General features: G+C 39.5%; 1 protein-coding gene across 1 annotated transcript in view; it reads right to left on the bottom strand.

Annotated features, from left to right (window-relative positions):
• Window positions 1–656: 656 nt before the first annotated feature.
• The window catches only part of TESMIN (testis expressed metallothionein like protein), a 1,510,092-nt gene continuing 1,491,453 nt past the window's right edge, over window positions 657–19,295 (bottom strand). Inside the window, exon 16 of the mRNA XM_085644767.1 lies at window positions 657–864. Within this exon, the coding sequence (XP_085500893.1) occupies window positions 657–864 (208 nt within the window). The remainder of the gene's footprint in view (window positions 865–19,295) is intronic.

Below are 19,295 nucleotides of genomic sequence, written 5' to 3'. Positions count from 1 at the left end.
TATGTTTAAATAAGGGAGTCATTAAAGTTTAACTGAATGAGGCATACGTCAGAAATTGTCAAACTTTTTTTTTTGTTGTTTTTTTTTGCAGTCCACCAACTTCAGTCAGAGGTGGAGTAACTGCTGGGGTTCCAACGGCTTAGCTGTAGATGGCTCTGCTGTCGGAAGCCTTTGTCCGGTGACCCATCTGACAAAGAGCAGTTGGCAACAATACATCAGATGGACTGGCTTTTTTGGACTGCACCTTAAACACAGATTTTTCACGTTGGTAACTACAATGTTACATCTTTGGCATTTGCAAACAAGGAAAAGAACAGAAATATCCCCATTGCACTGGTAGAATACTCCCAGCACATTAGCGAACTTTCAGTTTTTTCTGTGGAAAGAAAACCATGCTTTAGGAGTTTGTATCTGCAAAACAAATAAAAATGATGCACGGGACACCATGAGGTGTTGACCCCCCCAGCCTCATATTTGTGCCGAAACTGCTCCATCTGAAACACTTTCATCAAACATTTCCCTAATAAGTGGTGGTAACTGAAAATATGTTAAGTGGGTTGTTATGGGGCAGATTGGGGAAGGGCCTCTATCCCTTGTGCAATTTGGCTTCCCACTAGCCAAAATATTAATGATGACATAAATCTAAAAGCAGCATTTCAATTTAGGAGATGTTGATCTATTTGCAAGCCCTTGGACTTAAACTCAGAATGCAATATCTGTGATAAGCATCTTCCAAATTCTTCCAGGATCATTTGTTCAGCTAAAGGAACAGGATAATTCTCTTTTTCTGCTTCCTCTCCCTGTGCCAGCAAACACGCACATGTTGCTTCTACCACTTCCCAGGATATGCAGGTAACTGCAAACCTAAAAAGGAAAGAAACAAATTGTTTATCTTACACACAAAACACTATAACTCAACATGACGAATATACGCGATCTTATATGTTATGGGTAAGAAAGAATATATATTCCAGGTAAACTGCCATTTTAGGTAATAAACAAACAATTGCAACACCCTGCATTTGCTCAGGTACAACGAAATTAATTGAGTTAACCAGATTTCACAAATGTCCATTTCGCATCACAAAATTGTGAGAAGAATCTTTGCGCATATCTTTTGTATTAATAGGATACAGTGGATAATCTATATGAAGAGTCCCTTTAATATGTACAGGAAAATTGATGCTTAAGGGTCAAAGTGGAAGCAGAGGAACTGCAGATATGACTTAAGTGTAAAAGCAGCACGAAACTGCAGTGTCTAGTGCTGAGGTTGGCCGGAGTCTTGAGGAAATCTCAGGCTGAAGACAATGGTGAGGCAATTGTATAACCCGTGGAGCATGGGTGTCAATTCATCAAAATGACAGGGGTAGTGGAAGTGACATCACACGGCCTTCGACCTTAATGACATCACAGGAAGTGATTTCGCATGACCCTTGATCCTGTTTTTTTCACAAAGAACTCATGTCATATGAGCTTAATCATAATAACATCACACACATTGATGCTAGCTGCCACCTATGCTGATCTGATCTTTGAAATTTCCGGGAAATTAATATCACCCTGTATTGTAGTGAGCAAGTGAAGCCAAAGAACCAGGCTTCTATGTAGTAATCAAGCCATGATCCAAGAGGTGGTTTCAAGTAGATTTATTGAGGTTGGTTACAAGATGTAGGTTAGATGTAAATAAGCCCCACCAGTAGCAGACAGACAGGCGCTCAGCCCATCTCCAACTGTGTCTTCTCTGCCAGATCCCCAACATTCTGACAGCATCATCACCTCAACATTCCACTTGTGGTAGAATAGCATTGTATTAACATTAACAGGATATAACATATCCCCCTTTCTCATACGGGAAAACAAAAAACTAGAAACTGAAAAGGAGAAACAGCGAAATAGAAAGCAAAAGGATTATGCAAAAGCAAAAAGAACAACAAAGAGAGAACATCCAACAAAAGAAGAGCATTATGAGAACAACAATAGAAAGCAGAGCAACAAAAAGGGAAATCAAGGAACAGAGAAGAAGGGAAATCAAACATAGAAACCATCCTCCCTTCTTACACAACAGCGAAGAAGAAAAAAAAACAACAACGTAAGAGAAAAGAATAAAAGAAAGCACTAAAGACTGCCCCAAAACACACCCACTGGCCAGAACAGGAATGAAATGGAGGCTGAAAATGGAAAACTAACAGAACAGAGGGCTACAGACAGTGACGAACGCAGAGGAAAGAAACACGACAGAAAAGCAAAGGAAAGTCCAGAATCCACAAGAGACATCAGAGGAGGACATCAAAACGAAACAGAGAATAAAGTAAACAAGAAAGATGAGGAAAAATATACGGGTAATCCTCACCTACAAGAAACACCATCATCAATACAAATTTAAAATACAATGTAAAGACAACAGTGCATAATAAAATTGTAAACTATATGTGAGGTTCGGGAGGACTATAACCCGAAAACACGCCCTAGAAATATAAGGCAAAAAAAACTGAAATAAATGGGGTTAAGACCCATAGGAACATAGTCCTTGTAAAGTTGACATCTAGAAAACTACGCAAGATTGAGAGATGTCAAAAAAAACAGATATGGGTAGGAACCCATATAGTAAGAACAGAAACTGTTTGGGTAAGAACCCGCACTGATGCAAAAGGACTGTAACCTTTGCATGAGAAAAGACAGTGTATGGGTGAGAACCCATGTACTTAATGCAAAGGGGCTACACCCTTGCATGGCTCCCAGGAGGGAGAATCGAGATGTGCACAAAAAAAAAATACACTCTGTGTAGGGTAAAAAACTAAAACGAGAGGTGCCCATGTAAGGACAACTAATGTGGAACTTCCACAAAGTGCACTAAGACAAAATAAACGTTACCTTTTCGGGTAGGAACCCGAATACATGGGTAGGAACCCATATAGTAACAACACAAACAGTTTGGGTAAGAACCCGCACTAATGAAATAGGACTGTAACCTTTGCATGGGTGACCCTGAAGACAGGTACACTTGAAAACTTGCGGGTAGGAACCCGCAACTAGACTAATGCGAAAGGACTGTAACCTTCGCATAGACACCTAATAATAAGGCACAGAGATTGTACACAGTGGAGTAATTTAAAAATTGTGCACTAAAGAAGGTAAAATAGATTGTGCACTATACAAGCTTAAAACTATTGTGCACTGTACAAAAGGGACGACGCCCACAGAACACACCCCGTGTGGAGGTAGGAACATTGTGCACAGAACAGGAAACTAAGCACCTGTAAAGAAAACCAAAGGTAACTTGCAAACCTAACACAAATAAAAGATCTTGCAGACCCATATAATTGTTAAATAAATTGCCTTTCCCCAGACAAACGTGGTCAAAACAAATTTAAACAAAATGCAGTCTCTCAAAACACAATAAGGAAACAGATCCGATGCTCAGTCAGCGACGTTGTAAAGATGAAATGAAAAGTCTCGAAACAGATTTCCCCACCAGATGGCAGCGTAACACAGCACAGTGAAAAACAAATATATGAATACAAGATTTCACAATGTTTAACAATACAACGCTGCACTCGAGTAAAGAATGCCACCTCAAAAAAAACGAGTCATTGCCTATATTTTATGCACATGAGTAACCTTAAAAAAAATTATCTCATCCAAACGAGTAATTGTAAATACGAGCGAGATTTGAAATGCTGCAGAGCGTCTATAATGTGACAACGGAAAAGAAAAATACCTGTAAATCCAAAGTAAAAGCGAGCTCAATCCCACGACGGCGTTCCTGACAGGTTAAAACTTCACTTAACTTTATTCAAAACATCACAACTGGTTGGCATTAGCAATTGCATTGAAAAATCGCCAGTCTAAATAAAATGGCGGCGCGTTGATCACGTCGTGCCGGGAGGCTCACTGCACGTCCTTACTGCAGAGCGTCTCTCATCAGCTGTCAGTGATGACATAGGAAGAGTTCCGACGATTACGACAAGCATTACGACAAGATTAGCATTGTCGACAAGCATTACGACAAGATTACGTTCAGGCGTGCATCTGAACGAACGCGCGCTCTTTATTTAAAATAAAATAATGTTAAACTGCCAGAAAGCAAAAGCTTACCAGAGACCAATCGATACAAAAAAAACATGGCTCACCTCCCAGAAATAAAGCATTTCCACCATAGATAGCGCTGGGTAAAAAGACGGGGAAAACGTAGTAATAACACTCCTCCGTAGCGCTTGAAGGTAGCACCATTGCATGTCAGGCAATAACACAGGAACGCTCAACACTTGAAATACAACACTAGATCCAACCCTTCTAGGATAGGGGTTTCTCGAGCAGGTAGCAGGTAGAAGCTCTGAGGAGATTGAAAATTGTCCCGTGGTGTAACACTGAAGACAGGAAACATCAAAACAGTCCGATTACCTTGGTAGTTTAAACAGAGCTTTTAAACTGGAAACAACACTTGTGATGCTGTTGGAACAACAAGTAATTCTTAGAGCAGCCTTTGAAATACAGTTAGAGTAGACACAGCTTGAACTGAGGTTGAACAGAGCTTTTGAGACTGGAAACGATACTTGTGATGCTCTGAGAACAGCAAGAACTGGTGCCTCTCTTGAGGACACAGAAGAGGGCACATCACTTGACAAAGGAGTTGAGCTTACCCTCTCTTGAGGGCACAGCAGAGGGCACAGCACTTGACAGGAAACAGAGACTTGAGCTGCAGTTGAGACAGGAACTGGCACCAAAGCGTAGAGGGCGACCGTTGTAGGGGTCACTGGTGGGGCAAATGTGTGCCAGACAATGAATAGATGCAGCTATAGTTTTAGAAGATGCTTTCTCTTGAGAGTAGGTACTCCAGACTTGAAGATGAAGGTTTCAGAGGTAGCAGACACAGGTTCTTTTTAGTTCAACTCGTCGCCAATAACATTGTAGTAATCAAGCCATGATCCAAGAGGGGGTTTCAAGTAGATTTATTGAGGTTGGTTACAAGATGTAGGTTAGATGTAAATAAGCCCCACCAGGAGCAGCCAGCCAGGCGCTCAGCCCATCTCCAACTGTGTCTTCTCTGCCAGATCCCCAACATTCTGACAGCATCATCACCTCAACATTCCACTTGTGGTAGAATAGCATTGTATTAACATTAACAGGAAATAACATTCTACTAACAAGTTTCCTCCTCGCCCAAGAAAATGATGAAAAGAATGTGGTCATATAATGCATTTTAAAGCAAAGCACATGTTTTCAAGTAAGTTTGCTAAAATTAAATTGGCTCTGAAATGGCACTCACTACATTTTCAAATCCTTTTATGGTGTGCCAAGCTAATGGAACCTTATGCTCCCTAGTAGTAGATCCCATTTTTTCAAACTGTGTTTAGGATGCAACCATATGTCAACAATTAGCTCCATTGTACCAGGGACACTTTTGTCCGCAGGGAAAATATTTTTGCACTTGGAGAAAGCTCTTTTCCCACCCCCAAACAAATCCGGGGTGTAATCCATCCCAGCCCTCATTCTGAAATGGGGGTAACTTCAGCCATTGACTGTTGTAAACCTCATAATTTCCATGGTGAAAAAGAGTTGGATCAGAGTTTGAGAATGTCTACAAACATACACGTTTGTTTCCAAACTTCCGAGTAAAACCACACCTTAGAACGGTCTTCCCACCCTGTGAATGGAATTTACGACTTCAAATTTCTCCGCACTCATGGTGGAGACATTTGTGGTGGTAAATGTATTTACGCATTTGGAATCCCTTTATGAATTCTAGGCAGGTATAAATGAAGATGTTTAAGGGTGTACACATACACTCACTGCAATACATTTGTGAATGCGTCCCATGGAGCTCAAAATTCTCCAGCTGGCAAAGGCAGATTGCTGTAAATGACAAAGGCTGCAATAGCCCTGAACTTAGGGTGGGACGATTGTATGACATAATTTCGAAAGACAAAAATTCGACCTACAAAAATATCGCAACAAAAATATCGTGGTCAAGAATATCGACATCCTATCTACAACATGGTAAGTACAAAAATATCGATAATTTAATATCGATGTCAAAAATATCGTAATTCAAAAATATCGTTTTTTTTTTAGTTTAAAAATATATGTAAAATAAACCAAATAATACTTATAAATCAAAGAAACATAATTAAATATATTGTATAATATGTAAAATTTATAATAAATATATATAATTAAATGAAACTTTAATTAAATATATAATATATAATATATACACTTACTTAATAATTACTTTTAATAATAATTTCTGTAACATATAAATTATTAAATATTTATTTAAATTACCAATACATCTATACACATAAAACAATAACATTAATAAATATTACATATTTACATATAGCAAATAATAATCAATAATTTTAATTTGAATAATTTTTATTATTAATTATATATTACAATAGCTAAAATATTACAAAACATATTTAATATCAGACACAATAAAACTACTAGTCCAACTTCAACAAAAACAACAGTAAGGAAAATGTTGGATAGCGTAGGGGTAAAAATATCTATTCCAACTCCCGAGAGTGCAACAGTAGGAAAAACATTGGATAGCGTAGGGGTAAAAATTACTATTCCAACTCCAAAGAGTGCAACAGTAGGGAAAGCGTTGGATAGCGTAGGGGTAAAAATTACTATTCCAACTCCAGAGAGTGCAATAGTAGGGAAAGTGTTGGATAGCGTAATGGTAAAAATTACTATTCCCACTCCAGAGAGTGCAATAGTAGGGAAAGTGTTGGATAGCGTAAGGGTAAAAATTACTATTCCCACTCCAGACAGTGCAACAGTAGGGAAAACGTTGGATAGCGTAGGGGTACAAATAACTATTCCAACTCCAAAGAGTGCAACAGTAGGGAAAACGTTGGATAGCGTAGGGGTAAAAATTACTATTCCAACTCCAGAGAGTGCAATAGTAGGGAAAGTGTTGGATAGCGTAAGGGTAAAATTTACTATTCCCACTCCAGAGAGTGCAATAGTAGGGAAAGTGTTGGATAGCGTAAGGGTAAAATTTACTATTCCCACTCCAGAGAGTGCAACAGTATAGAAAACGTTGGATAGCGTAGGGGTAAAAATAACTATTCCAACTCCAAAGAGTGCAACAGTAGGGAAAACATTGGATAGCGTAGGGGTAAAAATTACTATTCCAACTCCAGAGAGTGCAATAGTAGGGAAAGTGTTGGATAGCGTAAGGGTAAAATTTACTATTCCCACTCCAGAGAATGCAATAGTAGGGAAAGTGTTGGATAGCGTAAGGGTAAAAATTACTATTCCAACTCCAGAGAGTGCAATAGTAGGGAAAGTGTTGGATAGCGTAAGGGTAAAATTCACTATTCCCACTCCAGACAGTGCAACAGTAGAGAAAAGGTTGGATAGCGTAGGGGTAAAAATTACTATTCCAACTCCAAAGAGTGCAACAGTAGGGAAAGCGCTGGATAGCGTAGGGGTAAAAATTACTATTCCAACTCCAGAGAGTGCAACAGTAGGGAAAGCGCTGGATAGCGTAGGGGTAAAAATTACTATTCCCACTCCAGATAGTAAAACAGTTGGGAAAGCACTAGATAGCATAGTGATTCTATTAACATTATAACCAATTCAATAATTTCTTATAAAAAAATTGCATGTTAACAATGTTTTAAAAAAATATATATATTATTAAATACCAATTATGTAAAATAAATATTTAAATAAATAAATTTAAATTACATCCCACACTATTCCCCCTTTAACACACAACACACTACACATACAAAATACACAATAGATTTAAATATCAATGTATCTCTTATTTACAATTAATAATACATTCTTTATAATTAATATAGTTATTAATTCACTAATTAATACATATTAACTACGAAATTACAAATATTCACCTATTAATTATTAATTAACAATACATTAATTAGCAATAACAACAAATAAAATACAATAATCAATTATTTATATTTACTATATTTAACTAACTAATAACAATTAATTAATAATAATTACAAATAAATAAAATATATCATTATTTATTTTATTTTAATTACATCCAACCCTATTCCCCTATAAACCCACAACCCACTACACATAAAAATTCACATAATTAATTTAATTATGAATTAATCACTTAATAAAATTAAATCACCAATTAATTACTAATTAACAATTAATTAATTAACTATAACAATAAAGAAATATTATTAATAAACTAATTATAATTTATATAATTAACCAAATAATAAATTAATTTTACAATTAATAATTAATTAAAAATTAATTAATCTATTAATCAAATTAATTACCAATTATTATTTGATTACCAATTAATTAATCATAAATACCAATGAAACAATACATATTAATTCATTAATTATAATTACATTACTTCCCACCCTATTCCCCTATAAACCCACAACCCACTACACATAAAAATTCACATAATTAATTTAATTATCAATTAATCACTTAATAAAATTAAACCACCAATTAATTACTAATTAACAATTAATTAATTAACAATAACAATAAATACATATTAATAATAAACTAATTATAATGTATATAATTAACCAATTAATAAAATAATTGTACAATTAATAATTAAGTAACAATTAATTAATCAATTAATTACCAATTATTAGTTAATTACCAATTAATTAATCATAAATACCAATTAAACAATACATATTAATTCATTAATTATAATTAAATTACTTCCCACCCTATTCCCCTATAAACCCACAACCCGCTCTGATACTAAAACGCTAAATTAAATGTAAAATAATTATAAATCTCTAAACATTTATTTTTAAATGTATTAAAATACATTACAATAATCTTTAACATACAAATAAAATACATATTAAATGACATTACACTAAATAAATATCAATATTATTGACATCGAAATTTTTACTTACGATATTACTTACATCGATATTAATTACTTCGATATTATTAACTTCGATATTACTTACCTTGGGATCGATATTCTGTCCATCGATATTCTTGACTTCGATATTCTGTACCTACGTTATTAAAAACACGATATTATTGTAGGTCGAAATTTAAAACTCGATATTTTGGCTAAACACCGGGTGGGACAAAATGGCAAATCGTAGCCATGAAAGGCACTTCTGCTTGGAGGAGACTTGGCACATTGTCTCGGTCCTCTGAAATTTGAAACTTGTTAAAGTCCCAACTTTTCAGAAATGCTGGTTAACTTTTTTTCTGGGCATTCTTACAGTTACAAAAGAGGTGAGGGAGGTTTCTAGGGTCTCAGTCTACAGAATCGGAGGTGGGTTCATTCACTTTCTTCAGTAAGTTCTTGACTTATCTACTAGTTCTTCTTCGTTTTATCTCCATGAGGTTACAGAAAGCCAGCAGGTTTGATTCTTTTAAAAAAAAATATATATATATATATATATATATATATATATATATATATATATATATATATATATCACTGAAAAAACCATAGGTTTCACACATGTTATAGTTAGCTGGACATTTTACTGATAAAAAACCAATGAAATTCCCCCGTTATAGTTACTGTAGGCAACTATAACTCACGCGACCGTAATGCTCTGCTGATGCCAATACTGTATTTAGACACTTATTTGCCCATGTCTTCTTCCATTAAATTTTAGCTATACATATATTACAAATATTTTTTTTTCATAAAGACACATATGTCAAAAGCAGAGCATTACGGTCGCGTGAGTTATAGTTGCCTACAGTAACTATAACGGGGGAATTTCATTGGTTTTTTATCAGTAAAATGTCCAGCTAACTATAACATGTGTGAAACCTATGGTTTTTTCAGTGAATTTGCAAGGTTTTTTAAATGCTAATTCCTAACTATAATGTGTGTGAAACCTATGGTTTTTTCAGTGAATTTGTACGGTTTTTTAAATGCTAACTTACTTTACGCCATTCGTGGCGTGCGCGCCCAGTTAACGCAGTTCGTTCCGTGCGCGCACGGTGCGCTTTACGCAGTTAGTGCCATGCACGCATGGTGGTCACGCGGTGCGCGCAGCGCACCGCGTGCCCACATTATGCGGGATGGGCCATGTACGCACGATGCGCGACATATTATGCGCATCGTTGTGAAATGTTTTGTTTATTATTTTCGTTTAGTTGTTAAGCCATGCACAAATGGTGCCATTTGGGCACCATTTGAACATGGGGTGGGGAGAGTGTGGATAATTTTTTTTTTTTAAACAAATTTTTACCGTACGCGTACGGTAAGCGTAATCGGCGATTTTTCGAAAAAAAAATAAATAAATTTGGGGGGCCTTGGGGGTTGTTTGGGGGCCCGTATATCACTGCTGGGTGATTATTATCTCAATATACTGCCCCTTTACACATTTTTGGGCTTCATTTATGCTGCCCCACTCTGAGTGCGAGAGAGAAAATGGCGGCCGCCGCTTCCTGGTTTTGGCCAATTCGAATGTTTACTAAGATCTAAGAGCCAATCAGAATCGCGCTCGCGCACGTCACCGTACGCGTACGGTAAGCGCACCGTAAGCGCACCGTAAGCTGGCTCAGATATATATATTGATTTAAAGGCTATTTTCTCAGAATCTACTGAACAGATTTACACCAAACCTACTAAAGGCACTTCCTTGACCTGAGGACTACCTCTTTGCCAAATTTCAAGTAATTCTGTTCAGCCGTTCGGGCTGTAGCTGTGTCTAAAGGTCCTATGGGAAAAACGCGTTTTGGGACCCCCCTTTTATCTCAGCCCCCGCTTGACGAATCCCCCCGAGACTTTCAGGGTAGGAGCGGAGCGTAGCGCCCCACCTATTTTGACAAATTCGCGAGGATTCGTCGACCGGCGCAAAAGTTATTCAAAATAGAATGTTGCGGATTTCCTATGGAAACGTGGTCCTAACTATAACTACCTACTGGCGACCGCCAGTAGGTAATATATATATATATATATATATATATATATATATATATATATATATATATATATATATATATATATATATATATATAAAATTACTTTTCTTCACATCAAAACATGCATATCAAACAATGCACACACAGTCTATTACCTGGTAATTCAAATAGAGACCTGAACACTGCTCTCTGTGCCCTGTTTATGAAAGCCCCCAGTTTCCCCAGATAAGCCTCTGACCCATATGACAATGTTGGCGCTAATTTGGCAGAGACTATTTTCAGCAAAGCCTGGTGCTCTTATTTATTTATTTTGAAGGTTTTATATAGCGCGAACAAGACCATGCGGGTATCAGAGTCTTTACATGTCATACATTGAAAGCAAGAGTAAAACATGGGAAAAAGAAAAAATAAGCATAGAAGAATACAATTATAGGTAATTCAGATATAAGGTGCCCAATAGTACGAAATTAGCAATTAAAATACGGTGCTCAATAATACAGCCTAGTAATTAACATCTAGTAAAAAGTAAGTAGTTCACGTAAATTTGGCCATGAAAATCACTTTCACTTCTTTTTTGAAGGCGGCAGTGGATGGGTGCTTTCTTGTTTCTGAGGGCAAAGCATTCCAGTTCCTGGGAGCCATTCCAGAGAAGGACCGGTTGTAAGTTTTTTTCTTGGCAAATCGTTGTGGTTTCAGTAAAAGATTCTTGGAGCTTCCGGAAGCTCTATTACCAGCGGAGACTACCAGTTTCTGAGCTAGATAGCTCAGGGAATTGTGATGTATGGCGTTGTGCATCATACATGATATTTTTAGGTGAATTCTAGCCTCAAACGGTAGCCAGTTGAGGGTTCTAAGGTCTGGGGATATGTGAGAGGTTCTCTTTGATCCTGTGAGTTCAGATGCAGTAAGTGACCTCCTTTGTTGTCTAACCAGCAGCCCAAATATTTGTATTTATTCGTGATGGTCAGGCGATGGTTGCCAAGATGCCAATGATGTTGTTTTTTTTCTTTTTCCTGCCGAAGATAAAAATATTGTTTTCTTCGTAGCTAATTTTCATCTCATTTACCAGGCAGTGCATATCTAAGGCATCCAACAGTCTTTGAAGCCCTACCGGTGTTTGGCTGAGCAGGATGACGTCATCTGCATAAAGCAGGAAAGAAATGTGTTGGTTTGCTACTTTAGGAGCATGACTGTTTACTTGGTTTAATGCAGGAACCAAATCACTCTTGTATAGGTTAAAAAGGATGGGTGCTAATATGCACCCCTGTTTGACCCCTTGTTCCATGATGATATATTCCAAAACCGCTGTGTGACGTCCTAATTTTACTCTGGCCCATGTGTTGGAGTAGAGCAATATGATGCCTTCTAATAATGGCTTTGTGATTTTCCAGGCTGTAAGTTTGGTCCACAGTAGGTGACGGTTGACTCGGTCAAAGGCTATACTGTAGTCTATAAAATAGCAATACAGCTCTTCTTTCTTCTGTATTAGTTACCAGCATCCTTATGACCACCAGGTTGTCCATGGTGCCGGCCTGTGTTCTAAACCCAGTTTAGATGAGGGAAAACAGGTTGTTTGTCATTGCCCAATCTTGTAGATCCTCAAGTAATAGCGTGGCAAAATATTTTGACTTGTAGTGCGATATGTCTGTAGCGGCTCGGGAGCGTGATGGGACCTTTTTTGTAAATAGGATGAAGAATCAACCCTTGCCATGATGGTGGCATTGTATGCTTAACTATGCATCTCTTGAATACATTTTCAAGTATGCATGACCAAAAGTCGATATCATGTTTGTAGACTGATGCTGGGATGTCGTTGGAGCCTGGAGCACTATCTTGTCTACTTTCTCGAATTAATGTTGTTATTCTGCTAGTGTCAAAGGTTACTGCATAATGATGATTTGTGGCCACAGTTGGTATTGACTAGAGCTGTGCAAGGTTTAGTTTGCTTAAGGCTGGCACTTCATTGGGCCTTATAGATGTTGCTTTGTATGGCGTGCTAACATGCTTTTTCAATTTTTCTGCGGTTACGTTGTTCTCATTTGTCTCAATGAAAGATGATTGACTGTTCAGCCTATATATAATAATCCAGAAATGTCTTGCATTTTTGTACCTACATGCCATAAACAGTTCGGTTTGGAGCAGTTTCTCATGGTCTCGTTTGGCTTGCCAGATTTGTTTTTGTACTGGTTGCACAGGGATTCAACCTCAGCCGGCAAGTTGGGATTTGCTTGTGTTTTAAGAAAATTGCCCTTCTTATTCAGTGTTCATTTTAACATCCTCAGCTTTTTTGTGTACCAGGGTTTAGTGTCCATAAAATGTAAGGGAGCAGAGCCTTGTTGGTTGCTGGTCAAAGAGGCGAGTTATGTTTGTTCTAGCCTTTCCAGGTAACTGATGGCATTAATTAACGGCCTCCCCTGGTCATCTAATGGTGTTTTCTAATTATCATACTTTATAGCAGCTTCCATGCTCCATTTAATCCAGTTCCAGTTATGTTCTGATTGTTTTGCCCCTATCACTATTAATGATGAGTTATTATTAATTGAGGTACAAAATCCCCAAACCTGTGGCATGTGATCACTTTCACAGCACATCTGGAGGGAATACGTTTGGATGCTGTTGAAGAGGGTAACTGAGATAAAGGTGTAATCCAGCACTGCTGACCTCTTTGGGCAGTGATGTGCAGGGCGGGTGGGTTGGTCTTCTATAAAGCAACTGTTCAGTGCTCGCATTGACAATGACTCTAAGGCTGCAAGTAGGGTACACCCCAAAGAGTCTATTCTTGCGGTTGTAAAACTTGTGTGGGGATCCGCCACTGGATGTCTGCAATACTTTCTGCCATTCTTTGAATTCTGTAACTTATTTAAATTAAAGTCTCCGGTTAGCAGGAAATGGGCCTTCGTGTGTTTTTCGTGTTTAATGTCCATAACCAGTTGTTCTATTTTCTTCACACACTGTCGTTTCTCTACTGCTGATGGGTGTATGTAGACATTTATTAAAAATAAGTTGGAAATTATATGGTTGTATTGCCAATTTTGGATTCCCACACATTGTAGATATTTACGGCCTGTGACGTGCTCCCTGACTTTAAAATCCCAATCGGCAGAGAGGAAAATTGAAAGGGCCCCCATTGTGTGGCCCTTTGTATATACTCTGGTAGCTGGGGAATAGAACTTGCAGTATCTTTCTATTATTGTCCCCTTCTCTAGCCACATTTCCTAGATGCATAAAATGTCATGCGAGATTAGAAAGGTCATTGTCTCTGGGTAGGTTAATAGGTTTTCGAGGCCTTCAACATTCCAGGAGACTACAGATATTGTTGAGTTCTTTGTCTCATTTACAATGTTCACTTTGTTTCGGGTGCACCTTGAATGTCACAGATTTTTTGAGCTTACCAGTGTACGTGTAAGCCAGTCCCAGTTCTCCTGTGGTATTTCTGCCAGTGGAGCAGCTAAAATGCACTGTCTTGTCAGCGTTGTATTCTTGGAGATGGTTAATGAATGTTGATGAATTAGTGACATTGATCGCAGTGAGCCGTAGCATTTCTTAGAACCATGACGCCTGTTTCTGGTTAGTTTCCTTATCTTGCCTTTGGTGGATATTTTCTTGTTTAATCAATGTCATACCAAACTCTGCGTTGTATTCTTTGTTTGCTAAGACTGCTGGGTAGTGGACTTTTTTGGGGCGCGGGATAAGAATTCCTCATTCTTCAAGTATATTTTGGTTTTCGCAGATGGTATGAATTGCTACACGGGAGGTCCATGTTACTGCCGTTGCTTCTTTGTTAACTAAGATGTCGATAGGATGAAGTGAATTAATGCAATATCTTTAGACACCAGATGGCAGAGCTTTGAGTGTGCAGCCAATAGTTTTGTTGTTGCTTTGATTCAAAGTATCGCCCCCTTTCCTTCTGAAACATAGTCGGGGTGCCATATTATTTTCTGTGCCTGAGTGTCTTGTTCAAACATGTGTTGAGATGTGCCAGGGGTTATCTTTTCATTATTAGTTGTTGTTTGGTTCTACTTGGAGTGATCTCCTTTTGATCTAATTCAAAAATTGTGACCCGGGCTCTCTCTCGTTACTTTTTATTTCCTGTGTGCAGATAATTTTTAATCTTTCACGGCTACGTCACCACCTGCAATCTGGGGGGCAGCCTGGGCCAGCTGTGAGCAGCCATCCTCATTCTTTATTCTGAGCGTCACAAAGCCTGTGCTCAGGTTGACCCATATTGCTTGTTCTGTTTTCACGATTGTCAACCGTTCCTGGTCCGATTTATTAGGTGATATATTTGTTACGCTCCACATCACGTTATCTGTTCCTCGGGTGATTTTACCAGTCTCTGTGGTGGCACTGAGCTCTGGGGTCGCCAGGGGTGAATTTTCATTTGAGTTTTGCCTTGTAAGTGTTTTCTGTTGATTAATACAAAAGGAAGTATCTAATATCGTTGCCTATCTTGTTTCTTGCTGTAATGTAGTTTGTTTTTTGTTCTGTTTCTTAAGCCACTTCTTGTTTCGGTTAGATCGTTGAAGTGGTAGATGCGGGTGGTTGATGTCCGGGAAAGCGGGGGATTTGAATACTGTTTTCAGGTTCAAGGAGTTCTTTTCTTCTTGTCTAGTGAGATAGTTGCTGTTAGAATTTGTGGGTTCCATGTTGCCAGGTGCCGGGTGAATCTCTGCGTTTACTACCACGGTATTCTTCCGGGAGGTTAAATTACTGCAAGTGGTGTGGGTTTTCGGTTAATCAAATCTTCCTGACACTGACTGTGTTTGAGTGCCTGTGGTATGCAAGACCCTAGGTTGTGTTGTATTGGTGGAATTTTTATTCTGGGCTTGCACTTTCCTGGTCATTTTGACTTCCTGTAGTATATTGCTTACTATTGAGGGTAGTGTGGTCAGTTTTGCCATAAGAATGGAACACATAACAATCTTTGTTATTTTCATTAGAAGAGATGGAAGGGAAGCCTGACTACCTTTGTGGCTTTTGAGCTTCTTGGACTTCTTGGAGTAGGCTTCTTATGGTTGAATTGAGCCTTTCTAAATGCGAGTATATGGTTGTGATGTACTGGGCTAATGTTTCAAGCAGCAATATTTGAATGTCAAACTTATTGGATTGGTATTGCAGTACTTTAGCAGAGAAATCTAATGTATTAAACAGTTGTTCCCATGTCCCCATGTTTAGAAGGGGGTTGATGATCAGATCTTGAGGAGTCTGCTGTGGATTGACTTTGGCGGTAAATACAGAGTAATTTTTGTCTAGAGTCTCAGTGGTCATTATAGGTGACATGCTAGGTGGAATGCCCTATTCTTGGACATGGTTTACCGAGTGCCCTTTTCCGACGTCTTTAATAGTTCCCAATTTTGAGGGAAGGTGGGACATTTCAGACAAATTGTGTTGTCATGTTATTGATGGGTAATCTTGCGGTGTGTCAGAGATAGAGTTGTGCCCACTGAGAATTGTTAGACATATGAACCAGTCAGTCAGCTGGGCCTCCTCCGCTTGTATTACGGAATCAATTGGTTTTGAATTTGTATCTTGTGTCTGTAGCTCTCTGTTAGACCTGTCACCATTGGTGTGGGTCTCCCTTCCATTTTTTGCTGTTGCCTCATGTGTTTTTGCTGGTTATAGATGCTTTGGGCACTGTGTCACTGCTGTTCAGTGCAACAGTGCAAGTGCTCCCTATGGTAAATTGATATATGGATTAGTGACTCCATGATTGGCTTGATTGGTTTACTTGTCAGACCCTAGTACAGTGCACTGCGTGTGCCCAGGGCTTGTAACCAATGCTGCTGGTGGGCTTGCAGCACTGATTGTGCCACCCACCGGAGCCGCTTGTAAAGTGTGTCTCAGGACTGCCATTGCAGAGCCTGTGTGCAGTCTGGTACTGCCATTCTGACTGGGCAAGTGCACCCACTTGCCTGTCCCTAAACCTTCCCTTTTGTACATATTAGTCACCCCTATCGTAGGCCCAAGGGCAGGGTGCATTGTAGGTAAGAGGTAGGACATGCCCTGATGTGTGTAGCATGTCCTGATAGTGAAATACCACCATTTTCGTTTTTCACTATTGCAAGGCTTACTATTCCCCATAGGCCAGAATGGGCAGTTTGATTATTACATTTTATAATCCTAACTGACTCAGGGAATACGGTAGAAATTCGAGTTTAGTATGCATGAATTCAGAATAATAAAAAACATCTTTTAGTGAAGTTGGTTTTAACATTCTGTGTTTGAAAATACCACTTTTAGAAAGTAGGTATTTTCTTGTCTAACCATCCAAACCTGCCTCTGCTAGGCTGTTTATTCCTTGTCTGGAGTTTGAGTGACAGGGGCTGGGGGATTCCAGGAGACAGGGTGAGTCAGCACAAGGCTGAATAAAGAGATCTGCATCTAGATGGGTGGGAGGGGTTGCACCTGGAACCTGAATAGGGCTGGACCTTCCCTCCACAATGCTGGCTCCACCTCCTGTGGTGTGTCTGATGTCCCTGCCCTGCACTGTGAAAGGAAAGTAGGAGACATGTCAACAAAGTGCTCCAGGACTGACCAGAACTGGTTTGGACTAGGCAAAGGCCTCTCTGCCTTCAGAGAACAAAGAGAGAAGTAGTATAAATATTGGGACCCAGATCCAAGAACTTTAGATCACTTCTGGGAATCAAGACGAACCTTTGCTGAGGAGAAGAACCAGAAAGCTGAAGGAGGAGACTACCCCTGTGCTGTGTGTTTGGGGGTTGGCCTGCAGTGGTTGCTTCATTGCCAAAGAGAGGAGAAAAGGACTGAGTGTGCTTTCTATCAACTTGAAGAAGAATCTCCAAGGGCTTGAACTAGAGCTTGCCTCCTGCCTGAAGTCTCAGGGATACAAGACTTCACCAATCACCCCTGAATTCCCTTGCTGGGAACTGAAGTGCCTGCTGTTGTGCTGGGCCTTCTGAGAGACTGCGTGTCGCTGGTAGCTGGAAGCACGACGCAACAACGAGAAGCGTCTCGCCGCCGCAGCCGCTATCATCGCATCGCCGAGGAAGCGAGCTGCCGCTGTCATCATCGCATCGCCGAAGCTCGGTGCATCGCCGGAGAAGCGGGACGCTGCCACAAAGGTCATCGTCGCATCACCGGAGAAGCGCTTCGCAGGGCCTGTTGCGGCTCCAAAGATCATCAAGCCGCCGCACAGCCGGCAGGCGTGTCGCATCACACCAACATTGTTGCATCGCAACCAAGACGCCATTTTGTCGCATCGCACCGGAGAAGAGTATTGCATTGAGGTGCCAGCGTGTCGCATCGCACCGGAGAGCAGTAAGAAACCGACGCATCAACTCCCCACACAGTAAGGAAGCGAGCATCAACTCTCCTGTGCAGCAGTAAGGAACCGTCGCATCCACTCCCCTGCGTGTAAGGAACCGACGCATCACCTTCTCTGCAATCCTTTTGTTTTCTTTGCGCTACGCATCTAAGGTACATTGAGAGTAAAGTGTCGCATTTACAACTTGAGAGAAATGAGCTACTGTATAACATTTAAGAGACTATTTTTGAGTACAGTATTGTGGATCTTTTGTCGTCTGGTCTTGTGTTAAGTCTATATAAAAATATTTATTTTTATAATAGAACTTGTGTGGTGTCCATTTGTAGTGTTGTCACTGTATTACTGTATGTGTTCACAAATGCTTTACACACTGCCTCTGAGATAAGCCTGCCTGCTCGTGCCAAGCTACCAAGGGGGTGAGCAGGGGTTATTTTAGGAGTGTAGCCCCTTACCCTGACTAGACGCAGGGGTCCCTATTTGTCACAGGTACCTACCTATGCCAACTAGAGACCCCCAAATCTAACATTGGTGGTCAGTGGTGAGGATTTGGACTTGCATTTGTGATTCATATACATTGATTGGTGTACACTACTAGTGAGTGCAGACCATAACACAACCACATACTTTGAGAGAAGTTTTCATTGGAACTTCTTTTCTATTTTTGATTCCTGAGAACTGCCAGTCTTTTTGCTACCATGAGCAAATCAGCATCCATAGTATCTCTAGACATTGTGTTGGAAGAAGAGAGAATTGATACTTACACTGTGCCTAATCTCAAAGCTTTGTGCAAGAAATTTAAAATCTCTGTGAAGGGCCTCACCAAGAAGGAGGAATTCCAAAAGGCACTGAGGGGCCTGGGTGGAATCTAGGAATTCCCCATAGCATCCTGAAGTGCCAACAGTGGAGGCAGAGGATTTAAATGAGCAGCTTGAGAGGCCAGGGGGCCTAGCTGGAGGGAAAGCAACTTCAGGGGCGGGCAGCAGTGTTTCTTCCAAAGGATTGTCCCCAGGAGAGCTGGATTACAGAGCAAAGGAGAGGATGCATATGTTGGAGCTGGCTAGGCTCAAAATGAATGGGCAGAAAGACAAAGAGAGCAAGAAAATAGAGCTTA

Source organism: Triturus cristatus, chromosome 3_1, assembly GCF_964204655.1.
Source record: "Triturus cristatus chromosome 3_1, aTriCri1.1, whole genome shotgun sequence".
NCBI lineage: Eukaryota > Metazoa > Chordata > Amphibia > Caudata > Salamandridae > Triturus > Triturus cristatus.
This window is presented reverse-complemented; position numbering and strand designations above follow the sequence as displayed.